This window comes from Ammodytes marinus (assembly GCF_949987685.1).
Source record: "Ammodytes marinus genome assembly, chromosome: 4".
Classification (NCBI taxonomy): Eukaryota; Metazoa; Chordata; class Actinopteri; order Uranoscopiformes; family Ammodytidae; genus Ammodytes; species Ammodytes marinus.
The window spans coordinates 10,037,197-10,050,181 of record NC_137233.1 but is presented as its reverse complement, the minus strand read 5'-3'; the positions used below and the strand labels follow the sequence as shown (position 1 = coordinate 10,050,181).

The following is a 12,985-nucleotide window of genomic DNA, read 5'->3' as shown; positions in this document are numbered from 1 at the left end:
GTTTTTATTACAATACAACATCCATGTAATACCTGGGGATTAGGCAAATATTTTTTCCCAGTTCAAATCCTTCAGCTTTAGAGAGAGAGAGATATATAGGCTAAAGAAACATTCTTTGTATGCATCTTTCACATCCCTGCAGTGACAATACATCCAGTACTTTCAAATTATTTGTTTTATTACAAAACTGGAATCTTTGTGGATAACTTCCAATAGATTTTCAATAAAAACATATGAAATTAAAGGTGTTTCTTTATTCTTTCGAAAATCAGGAAAGACATCATAAAATGTGTCTTTTTCCGTAGATGCCCTTTTCTTTTTTATTTAGGTGAAAAGTAGCCTACTTTTTGGCAGCTGATATATTTAAATTTAGAAACATATTCAAAATCTTTTGATGTTATTAGATAGGCTAAATAATATACGGTTTATTACTAAATGTATTAATAGCCTATATGTGGTTAACGTCTTCAATTTTGCAAAGGTGGTCAATAAATAACTACATTGACTCAAAATCTGTTTTTCTATGAATCCAAAGATTGTAAGATAATCGAGACTTTTTCTTGTAGTTCAAAACTAATGATTTATTAGCAGAACAAACACAGGTGTAAGTAAAAATATTAATGATGGCTCCATTCCAATTAAGTGGCTCAATGGGCCAGTATTCACAACGCCAGTGCCCTGGCACACTAGATGAGAATATACAGCCATGATTCATTTTATAAGGTACACAGGTTGACATTATGTCAACAACATACAGTCCTACGTTTTGGGATAAAAATTAGGTCAATCGCAAAATCATGTAATATGAACTATAGCGTATCTTTAATTAATTTTATAAATAAACGTAATTGTTTTAACTTTCAAGTTACCATTTATTCTGTTCCCATTTATCCAAGTTCCCATGTTTTTCTGCACACTTCCATATAAGAAATTCACAAAAAAGAAAGATGGGCCCTTATGCCATTTTAGGTTAAATAGTTAGCAGCCTTACCTTTCATATTTCCCAAATGACCAGTACCCAAGTAGTTTTCAAACATGCTTCAGCAAGAAAGTGACTTGGACTTTTAATTGAAAAAAATAAATAGAAAATGCACAAAAAGATGTGGACACTGGATAATTTTAGATGCAAACTTTGAAGGGCTTAGTAGGGGATTGGGATGATGTTAAATAAGTATTCTGCCTTCTCAGCACTATTCAAAGTGAAATGAAAAACCCTTTGCAAGTCACACACACATCTCAAGTGTCAACTTCATATTTATAGCAAGGCGGCTGGCTGCCAACTGAGCAACACAACTTATCACTAACAACATCGACACTGTATCCCCAAGGGAGCAAGTACAGGGGGATGAGAAACTTCTCACACAAACACACACAGCGGGAGGGAAATATACATTTTTGTCAATCTTTTATTAGTAAACCAATTGACAAATCCCTTTTTACACATTTGGAAATACACTGCAAACAAGAGTTTTCAGGCATTTTTTGTTACAATCAATATGAAACATAGTAAAAAGCTAAATATGGTAACTACAATGCTGATGGAATTACTGCAAATGGTGGTCAAGAACTAAACGGGCTGAGAATGGAATCAAGTCACTGAAGTGTGTGCAATTTGATGGTGTATATCTACACTGAAACATATACATAATAAAGATTAATCACATTCCCAGGGCCAGCCCAAGACTATTGGTATTTTTTTCAATGCAAAACTCGCAGACAATTTCTATCCATGCGTTATGTTTCCAGATAAGGGGAAAAAACATGTGTGTCAAAATCAAAGTTCAAATATCGTTAAGCAGTTATGTAAATTGAATATGCACTTCAAATCATTATATTACAACGACAATAAAAAAGAGAGTTAATTATGCGTGGTGTAGTAAAAAATAAAGGCTTTGACATTATTTGGCACCACGTTCCTCGTCGCAATGAGAACTGAGCAAACAGTCTAAACCTAAAATAACATCACAGGGACATTAAGGAGTCGTCGACACCTTTACAAGAACGTTTCATAGAGTGATTTTACAGAGATAATAAAAGACGGCTGACAGAGTGTTAGTTAGTAATAAGGGCCAATTAATACAAAGTGCAGCTTTCAAAGTACCCAAGTGATTCCCTTTTCAATAGAACTGCTGAAGCTATTAAAGCCATTACAGTTGGCATTATGATGTAGTGCAGGAGGAATTATTAAAGACAGCAGCGAGAACCAAAATTCATTAAAATCAGCCTACGCCTAGACTGTCCTTCTGCTTTTCAAGGGTTTTGGTTGAACCCATCGGACTGCACATCTGATCAGCTGTGTATGAGCAAAACTGTCATCAAATCAGCAACAAATGAGGTCAGTATAAAACTGTTATTATCATCTGTTGTAAACCGAGGGGATGAGATCACATTTTGTGCCTGAGTGTGTGCTCTACTGTGTCAGAGCACACCACCCTGTAACTGATGTGTAAGGTCACATTTTTACCTTTGTCATAATAACAACTATTGCACTGAAAAATCTTGAAAAATAGGCAGCACTGCTTAGCACGCAACTCATCAATAACAGATCCATTTAAGATTCTTAAAAGGCAACTACAGTGGCTTGCGCTGGCAGAAAAGCACACAATCCAAATTCATAAATGTGGAAATGCAGTCGTCCATGTCTGCATTTTGGGGGGCAAATTTGAAAAGAGATTTGGGGACTTAAAGGATTGAAAAGATCCAGACAAGCATGACAATATATAGAATAAATTAAATCTCTCACGAGTCAACCTCTACAGAAGTTAATTTAGGCAAATATAGGTGGTGACTGGAACTTAGTACTGTAACAGAGTAGTAATGATTTTCATGAACAGAAGAGGGTATGCTAGAGGTCTGTGAAAGCTGTTGTAAAGTTAACCAGGTTTGAAAGAAACAAAATTAAGGTGTAAAATAAGGACACTTTCATTCAAGTGCATGGAATTTAGAGGAAAGAGTCTAAAGAAGGTGGCAGAAAAGGAGAGCGCAGACCTTGGAACAAAGAACAAACAGTAATCCAGAGCCGAATGGAGAGTAAAGTTCACTAAGGGTTCAGCATGTCCACACAGTGCCACGTCTAATTCTGAGCCTATAACGTTCTGCTCAGGGGAAATTTAAGCTCTACATTTTTTTTCCTTCTAGTTTTCTATTGAAGGATGTATAGTTTCCAGATCACAATGTTTTCATCGCAGGCCAGGTAGTAAACCAACATTGCATGTGCGAGCCAGTGCTGAGGATGTAAAAAATGGTAAAGATGAAATAAGTTTATGGGCGAATAAAAATAATTTGGCCTCACACATTTTTGCCTTCACTTTAAAACCTTTTAAAAGTAGCAGCAAAGAATTGAGGACGGGCGGGCTCGCCAGTGAAAATAACTTAAGTAAAATTGTGTGCACTATTGGGAGCGTCCTATTCAGGAATCAGTTAATAAATGTTCATTAATGACAAGTGGAAATCTGGAGCAAGTGTGAACAGCTGGACCTGTTATTATTATATAATACACTTGAGGACTGCAACAGAGTTTGCATGTTTTTTTTTTGGCCCTGATTAAAACACAATCGCTAGGAAATGTGGACTGTGCAGTTGTTCTCATCACAGAGCTGAGACTTTAACAACAATTTGGGATGTTGAGGAACCAAAATTCACTATTCAAAGGAATATGCTTATTCAATTTCAATAAGACAGAGATGGGAAGAACAATACCATTCTCATATCTGTCCATTGAATTCAAGGTAACAGCAGTTTAGCTTAACCTAGCCTAACTTCAAGGCTGGGAACAGAGAAAAACATCTGGCTCTTCTTGTTTAGCTAATCAGTACAAAAATTCAAGTGTAAGAACAACCATTTTTTGCCGATAAAAAAAAAAAAAAATGATGTGCCAGACTATTTCTTGGCTGGGACACGTAACTTCCTGGAGCTTCCGCTGGGTGCATGGCACTTCGAGCAAAACAATATAGCGGAACTTTGCTCTTGGTAAAACAGCAAGTTGTTGTTTTTACACTTTGGTTTACAAAAATGATCAAACAAATAAGATAGAACATTTTAAGTGAGCTAGAGGGGCTGGTAGGTGGATTTTGTTGCCTTTGGACTGAGCCAGGCTAGTCATTTCCCCCAGGCTTCATGCTAAGCTAAGCTAAGCAGCTGCTGGCTCCAGCTTTATTTTAACGTACAGACATGATAATGGTATCCATATTCTCAACTCAACCCAGGCAGGAACAGGAATAAGCCCATTTTGTGAGGAAGTTGGCTCCCACACACCTTTCATTTCTGCATATTTTGTACTGTGTGATTGCAATTCCACACCCACTTGGTATTTTGCCTTGAAAAACATCTAGATGAAAAGAGCAATCACACAATAAAACGTACATTTAGCGTGCACAATCCTCCATGCTTAACTGTGAATCACTAACATCTCTTAATATATCCTTCCAAAACAGCAAAACCTCTTTCATGTGATAAATTAGTGATTACAGACATCTGTTTTCGATGGATCCTTCACACAGTTGAAAATGTTGGAAAGAGACCCCCCCCTCAAAAAACAAACAAATAGGCAACAATTTAAGTACTATCAAAGTGGTTTGTTGGAATATAACCATTTGGGCATTTCAGTCCACGTTTGGGTTGAAAGGTAGTCACATATTGTATTTTGTTTGATTCATTCGTACACACTTTCAATTTCAAATGATCATGAACAGTTTCTCTGATCAAACTAGGACCATAACAAAAGTTGATGTCCCTAAAAGAAGCCGCACATACGGTCAGTGCTCAGTAAACTTTAAGTATTTATCTTTTTAAGATAAGTGATAATTTGCTGTTTGTTGAGGCTAGCAAACATGCCTTTTCTACAGCCACAGGTTTGCCAATGCCACACCCCGGATGAGTGATGGCTGGGTTTTTGAGTGTGGCTGGTGGCTGTGAGCTGAAGCAGGCTGAGGAAACAGAGGGTAAGCAAAGCTCAGGTCATGGGTCATGTCGGGGGGAAATTCACCGGCATCATCAGCAGCACGTCCTGCGAGACTCTGAGGCCTGACGTCCCAGCTTGAATCCTTTTCCTGAAGTTCCTGCAGCTTCTACATTGGGGATGCGCTTACCTTTGAGGAGAGACACAGACAGACAGACAGACAGACAGACAGACAGACAGACAGACAGACAGACAGACAGACAGACAGACAGACAGACAGACAGACAGACAGACAGACAGACAGACAGACAGACAGACAGACAGACAGACAGACAGACAGACAGACAGACAACATAATTATTATAAGGCTGCACAAAGATTAATGGGGAACCTAAGGGTGTATAGGCAAATGGCACCAAATGCAAAAAGATACACACTCACTTATCTCTATAAACACCTCGTTGATGTTAATGGCATTCTTGGCACTGGATTCTACAAAGATGGCATGGATGGAGTCAGCATAGTCCTTGGCATCCTTCTCTGGCACTTCTCTGTAAGCACAAAAGGTATGTTAAAAAATTATGTTGTTACAATACACAAATAGAAATGACAATTTCATGCATTACCCAATAACCATTACAGTTAAATTATCTTATTTTATTGCAAAAAAATTGAGGAAAATCCAGAAATACATCAACAATATTTGCAACTACTCCTCAAAATTAAAATATAAAAGATTGTTTAGTCCACCATACATAACCACACGTTTCCTACAAGAAGTCTACAGCAACTCATACGCTTTAATGATCAAGGTGAACAACAAAGAGCAATGGGGTGGGAGTCTGATCACCTCATGTTTCACATCCGACAAATTTAAACTGAATACTCGGAATATCAGTAGGAGAGACAATATTTTGCTGTGCAGAGCATAAAGCACAGAAAGCTCCACACACAGAGTGAATTCCAGCGCTACTGCTGAGCCAAACATCAAATATTATTCCGATGCTAAAAGGTCATAATTTTTCCTCACAAGAATTTTTTCCATCCGAGCCAGACATGTTAAATCCCATCGCCACTCTCAAGTTGTAAATTAGGAGGCATCATACTTGCTTTGTTCATGGCACACAGACACACAGAGTATTATCTCTTATTTAGGTTCACCTGGCGTCTGACAGGTCACATTTGTTGCCAGCGATGGCGACCACAATGTTAGGAGGGCCGTGCTGGCGTAGCTCCTTGACCCAGTTCTTCAGTGTTTGGAAGGAATCCTGATGATACAGGGAAATAACATGTTATAATGTTATACAGACAACACATGGTATCTCCTGTTAAAGTTTAAGAGATATTTAAAATATTAGCATTTATGCTTATTAACTATCTTGCTGAAAGTCAGCTAGAGCCGACAGTCAATTAGCTTCGCATGAGGACTGGAAACAGCCCCTGTACTGACTCTGACTAAAGGTAACAAAATACCCACCTAAAGATGAAATAAATGAAGGCAATATATCTTGTTTGTTTAATCCATACAAAAACTTAAAATTTAAAAATGGAAATCGGTCAGTAACTTCCTGGAGTCTCTACTGGTTACTGTCCAACTGCTCCCAGCCAAGAAATAAATGGAAAACTGTTGCTTATACACTTGTGGTTTTATACATATTAAACCAACAAGATATAAGATATAATTTGATTAGTGAGAGCATAAGAGAGGGGAATGTTATTAAGCTAGTTGTTTCCTCTTGGTTTCTGTCTTAATGCTAAGATAAGCTAACTGCTTTCTGTAGCTTCACATTTAACCTGAAGACCTGAGAGTGATATCAATCTTCTCATCCAACTCTTGGTAAAAAAGTAAAAATATTGAACTATTCCTCTAATATACATGTATGAATTACGAATTGAGGAAATACAGAGACATTGAAGAAAACAATGCAACTACAAAGTGGGTATATAAAGGCTGAGGAGGAAGAGAAAACAATACCTCTTTTGTGATGTCATAGACAATGATGGCCGCAGCTGAACCTCTGTAGTACATTGGTGCAAGAGCACGAAACTGTGGAAAGACAGAGACATACGGTGAGCAATGCAAAGTAATGGTGGACAGGGATGAGGCTTGCATGTCTAAAGCCTATGAATAACCCTACTATCTGCCATTAAACATTTGATGATTCGAAAATTATTAAGTTTGCATGTAGCTTTGAAACCATGTAACACATGAAACATGATCACACCAAGAAAAAAGACAAAAAAATCTTGTTCAGCGACAAACAATCCACATTCATCTTTGCAGGCTGTTTAGCTCCAATTCCTCCAATTATGATTTTTAATAACGAAAATGGTACTAAAAAAATGATTGTAATATAATTGTATAATTATATATTATCACACCCCATAGATCAAGACACAGGGCCTAGGCTTTTCATAGACTATGGCTAATCCGATATTTATATGTGATTATAAAACTGAGTTTCATTAGATTCAGTTACTGACTGTAAGAAACTCAAAACAGGGAATAAGAATGAGCAAAAAAGATACCAAAGTACCATTTTCCCAAACCAAAGGCCTGGTGCTCTCAGCCTTTAAGCCGAATGGCTTCATTTAAGATGGGAGCATGGCAAGTAATTTCACCAAGAAGACCTCACACATGTGGTAGCCATCAAGAGAAAGATGAGCAGAATGTGTCAAAAGCTGTTAGCGATTTGGTATTTATGGAAGACTATACATTTGATCCTAACCCAATAGATCACATGGGGCCTGCGTAATCAAAACAACGTGTGCTTTTCTAAACCCCTGGCTGCCTTGGAGACTTTGGGGGTTCTTCTTTTTACAGGGCTTTAGGTATTTTTTGGGTGAAATGCTTTTCAATTATCATTACAACATGGCTCCGACAATGTTTGGGCATAACGTTTTAAGACATGCCGTGGTTCTAGGGATGGCAATGTAAGTCAGTCAGTCAGTCAGTCAGTCAGTCAGTCAGTCAGTCAGTCAGTCAGTCAGTCAGTCTGTCTGTCTGCAGGTTAGTCCGACTCCTCTACTTTGGTCAAGAAGGAAATATCTCAACAACTACTGCACGGATTGCCAATACATTTGGTCAATATATTCATTATGCCCAGATGATAACACTCACTAACTTTGTGGATCTCTTTCTCTAGCACTAACATGAGGTTTATATGCATGTTATTCCAGTATAATTAATATCTCAACAACTGTTGGCTGGATTTCCATGAAACAGTCATGTTCCCTTCAGGATGAATTAAGATAAACGTTCCAACTTCTCCAATATGTTGGCTTAATCAAACAGCCGCAGCTATACTCTCTGTTTAGTGCTAATTGGCCAGGTCTCAAGAGTCTCAAGAAGTGTTTGGTAACTAGCTATCTTTTTTCCCCGTTATATCATACGCCCAATTTATAATTTTACAGTTGTGGAAATTCAGAAACCTAGGTGATTTGTTTGGGATCCATAAGCAGTGATTGGATGCATCCAACATGACTCACTCACTATTTCAATTAATCTTCTGCTGGAAAAAATTTGGATTATATTAGCTTGGTATAAATTTAGTGAAAAGGCTAGCAATAGCATCTACAAGATTTTGAAGTTGGAACTGTTTCTACATTTTCTGTGGTTGGCTAAAACAAAAACTACTCCATAAATGCATGTTACATATGTTAATGAGTGATCATTTTCCCTCTCTAACTCATCTATTGTTATGCCATCTTGCAATATACACTGAATTGGGGCTTCTACCATACTAATGATACCATGTATCATGTATTAACTAATGATATTTATTCTAAATGAAAAAGAAAACCCATGTCTGAAAAAGGCCTTCAGTTGGAATGACCCTGCCTTCCCTCCAAATTCTATTTTCCTTTACAATGCGATGGAATAAACTATCCGTCTTGAGAGTGACAGTGTTACCTCAGGAAAGCACACATTCCACATAATTATAGTTGTTACTGGCCCTGGGTCCACCAACGGGAATCCAACTTGGGATATTTGGCAGAGTCACTGAGGAGAGCGCTTGTCTGTTTCATTGGCTAGTGTGTTGAGCCGCACCACCACCAGTCCTGTGTGGTCTTGCTCTGCCTCGACCCAAAGAGCAATCACAGTGAAGCCAGACGTCTGGCCACACAGCGGCGCAGAAAAAAAAGCCACAGTGACGCCCGAGCGAGTGCTGATTAATTGATGAAACCACGAGCAGGGTGCATAATGAAAGAAGCCCTACTATTCCAATAGGACACCATGGTTCCCCGCGCTTGTTTTCTGTGTGTGAAGGACCAGGCAGTCAGTATGGGGAGAACTGGATGGGGGCTGTTGACAGCTGGGATCAGATGTACTCGTGAGGCCTCATTTGGTTTGGAGATATGGATTGTGGAAATCAAAGAGCTTTCCCTCGAGTCCCCGGTCTCTCCTTCCATGTATATTGGCTTTGTGTTCGCCTTTCTCAACTCAACAGATTCTGAAAGCCAGCCATGAGAAGGCTTCAAAATACCACAGCAGCTTAGTATGAAAACACGGACACATGTCAAAAAACCTACCAAAGGAATGTCGCTATACTATTTTCCCGCACAGATGTGAACCCCTTGAGAGGATGGGGAGGCCACATGGGAGTGAAAGAAGGGATTTTGTGGGAGTTAAGAGTTAGAGTCGGTGGAGAAAAATAGAAAGGACTACAAAATAGTCACAGAAAAAAAGGAATTGTGACCAAGAATAAAACTGAAAAGAAATATAAGAAAAAAACACAAAAGGATGAAAAAAAGAGGACGCGTTGAAGTCAGTGACTTTCAGATAAGACACAGTAGCGGCACACAACAGTGTGCTGAGACAGCTTGGGTTTCAAACTCTCGTCTTATCTTAAACTGGGCTGTATTGATGTCCCCTCAAGGCCATTTAAGAAGCAAAGGCCCCCAGGGAGGAGGATGTGCTGGGGGTGTTAAAGGCAGCATCTTATCTCACCTCTCTGGAGAGGACAACAGCAGGGAGTCCACATTACAATAGCAGGGGATTGGGGATGAGAAAAGGAGAAGGACGTGAAGAAGAAAAAGGGAAGTGATGATGTGGTAGGGATAATGCAGAGAGAAATGTCGGATGAAGGGTGTGAGTCACAAAAGAAAGTAGTTCCTTATGTCTGGACAGGCTGAAATACCAAAATTGTGCTCAAACACCAAGATGTATCCGGTTTCTTATATGACATATAATCTGTTAAGGTCCCTTGGGTGGGTAAAGTCGATTCAAACAATGCTGCCATAGACACACAGGAGTGTAGGTTACATAAGAAGGACATGATAGTCGCAGACAAACAATGCATTTCAGACACATGTGTGAGGTAAAATTATACAAAAGAAGGACCACATGCATCAATATGGAAAGGGGGAACCCTAAAACAAGAGCACCGTAGGAAGTAGGTTATTGGTGAGAAGGCAGAACTCTTCCTATTGAAAGGTCAATGTTGCCCCCTACCAGAAGTAATGAATAACTGCACCATTCACTTTTCCCCCAGCGCCGGTTTTAGGGAGTGATGGAAGCACATGCTTTCTCGCTTCCCTTAAAAAACCCACAATGAATCAGTTGATTTTTGAATAAGTTAAGTCAAGCTGATGTGTAAAGCCCTCACACATTTGAATCTTGCTCCGGTTTACTATTCAAACCTTCCAGTAAAAAAACAAAGAAAAACAACACAGGCCAAAACTTAAGCAGGATGTTACTAACCCGTTCCTGTCCTGCCGTGTCCCAGATCAGGAACTTGTGCAGCTCGTTTTGGTATTGCACTGTTTTGGTCATGAAGGATGCCCTGGTGAAGAGGAATGGCATCAGGATTGATTTTTTTTTAAAGACAATAAAAGAAAATAAAGATTTTGGTTTTCTTATAAAACAAATCAAAATAATAAATGTCGCAATATCGTGTACTTCTGTACTGCAATTTCTTGTTATGTATCAGTTGACGTGACACATATATCGGGGAAACACTTAATATTTGTCAATACTATTAGTAATGTTGATATATTAGACATGCTCTAGTACTGATTGATCACATTGTCTATAAAATGTCAAAAATGATGACAAATGCCCATCACGAGTTGACAAAGCAGATTTGTGAAGATGGAAGCAAAAAATATTGTTTATATTTTATTGATAAAGGAATATAACTACTAATTATCAGAATTGGAATACACGCTGCAGCTAAGGATTATTTCCATTCTTATTATGAAAATGAAAAAAATAAAATAATAATGAATCTCATTACGGGACTTTAGGGGCTCTATAATTATCAAAATAAATGTTTACAATCCTTACAACTGGAAGTGATCAATCCAACCAGTAATAGACAGAAATTAACCGACGATGTTATATTGTCCAATGATAACCTTAAGCACAAACCAATGAATAAACATAACTTCTAGCATGGGAGACAGCAAGAACTTACCCAATTGTTGGGTTGATGTTTGGGTCAAAGCTGTCTTCCACAAATCTCCAAACAATACTCGACTTTCCAACGCCAGTGTCCTGCACAGACAAAATAAAGACCTATTTACTAAACACGGCCAGAAACCCCTACGAGAAATATAATCACATCTATAAAAATCTAATTCTCTGGCAATATGCCCAGATAATATTGCTTTTTCCTGCCATCTTCTTCCTTCCTGCTCCTCTTGTGACCTGTCACTTTATGATAGTTTTAGTTTCTGAAGAAGGAGTTGTGAGTATGTTGGATCGAGAGGTAAAGTATTATTATAACAAGTACGGACATGCATGAAAATAGTTTTTGGCAAATAATTAATCTGATTGAAGTAAGCTATATAAGAGTTAGGTCTGCAACTAAATTAATTATTATTTTCATGAACGTTTAAGTCTGGAGCCTTGAGGTGATAGATAATATAATTGAATAAAAAAGCTCATATTTAAAAAAACACAAACCCGAAACTATTTTTCAGCTGAAAATAATGCTTATAACTGAGTATTCTCTTGATTTACAAAACAATTCCTGGACCTAATTCAATTTTAATATAATAATGTATTAGTACATAATGGAGAAGTGTTGATGTCAGTAGGTTATTTCAGGGATGCTTTAATGGTATTCTGGTCAAATAAATATGGTTGCATGCAATTATTAGCCTATTTACAGATAGAAATACATAGGCCTAAATGTCGTTCCTGTGCTATATGTTTTGATTGCAGGAAAAAACAGTAATCATATAGGAAAAACGTAATATTTGTTTAGTTATAATATGTCAAAAATAGTGGGAAAAGCTGGCCTAATTGTTTCGGCTCTGTTTTAATCGTAGCTATACGAAGGTGATGGATAGAAATGTGAGGGGGTTATTTTAGGTTGAATGGGTGGATGATTAGATATGTAACATGTTGTGGTAGTAAACGTAACAAAATCGTGAATTAAATGTTCATTAATTAACATAATTAAACATAAAAAAACATGTTAGTAAGCAGTTGTTATATGCAGTCTGGGCATGTATGTGTTGTGACCAATTGTAAAAATTAAAAGGTGTAGATAAAGGCAATAAAGTTATTTGAACATGAAATACATGAATTGTCACCCACTGGATGACAGGTAGTAACACGTTTAACTCATGTAAACAGACCTGTCCCTCCAGTGTGGCCTGATGAAGGAGCAGTGTGGCCTATATTGATGCCACAGGTTCACTTAAAATGTACGTGTTCAAGTTAAAATTCCCTGCTGACTTACCCCCAGGAGACACACTTTTAACTCTCGCAGCGCCATATCTCTCTCTCAGTTTCTGATGAAGACCATTGGCAGTTTTCTACCTCTGGTTACCTCTGATCTTGAATTTTCTTCAGGTGGTCTATGTTTGCAAACAGCTTTTCTTCATCGTGGTCACAACAAAGCTGCCAAATGCACACATCTCCGGCGAGGCTACAACTTTTTCTACGGGCGCTAAAACGTGCAGTACTCCGTCTTATTTGCCATATTGTGGTGATTGTAAACTGCGAGCTAGCAGCCACCAAATCGCTCAGTCTCCATCTTGAACTACAGTGTACGGTCACGTGACTGGTTCACTCTTTTTTTTCCTCCCTTTTTTCTTTTTTTTTGTTTGGAGATACACAAAGCCCACTGGTTG

General features: G+C 38.2%; 1 protein-coding gene across 2 annotated transcripts; it reads right to left on the bottom strand.

The window, feature by feature from the left end:
• Positions 1 to 1,388: 1,388 nt before the first annotated feature.
• Positions 1,389 to 12,898, bottom strand: rab22a (RAB22A, member RAS oncogene family). Of its 2 annotated transcripts, none has more exons than XM_080026022.1 (7): positions 12,592 to 12,898; positions 11,317 to 11,417; positions 10,602 to 10,683; positions 6,873 to 6,944; positions 6,059 to 6,165; positions 5,339 to 5,448; positions 1,389 to 5,087 (listed from the first exon to the last, which is right to left on the bottom strand). In XM_080026022.1, exons 1-7 carry the CDS (start codon positions 12,625 to 12,627, stop codon positions 4,993 to 4,995), a joined length of 603 nt encoding a protein of 200 aa, XP_079882148.1. In that variant the 5' UTR covers positions 12,628 to 12,898; the 3' UTR covers positions 1,389 to 4,992. The 2 variants fall into 2 exon arrangements, with proteins under 2 accessions (XP_079882148.1, XP_079882149.1); XM_080026023.1 differs by having other exon boundaries at positions 11,317 to 11,396; positions 12,592 to 12,894.
• Between the last annotated feature and the right edge of the window lie 87 nt (positions 12,899 to 12,985).

Bases quoted from the DNA above. Each gene is read 5' to 3' on its own strand.
- rab22a (XM_080026022.1), bottom strand. From the start codon at position 12,627: ATGGCGCTGCGAGAGTTAAAAGTGTGTCTCCTGGGG. The intron at 6,945-10,601 runs GTTAGTAACATC...GTCTTTCCACAG, and splicing joins ACACGGCAGGACAGGAACGG to TTTCGTGCTCTTGCACCAAT. The intron at 5,449-6,058 runs GTGAACCTAAAT...TTGTGCTTACAG, and splicing joins TGTGACCTGTCAGACGCCAG to AGAAGTGCCAGAGAAGGATG.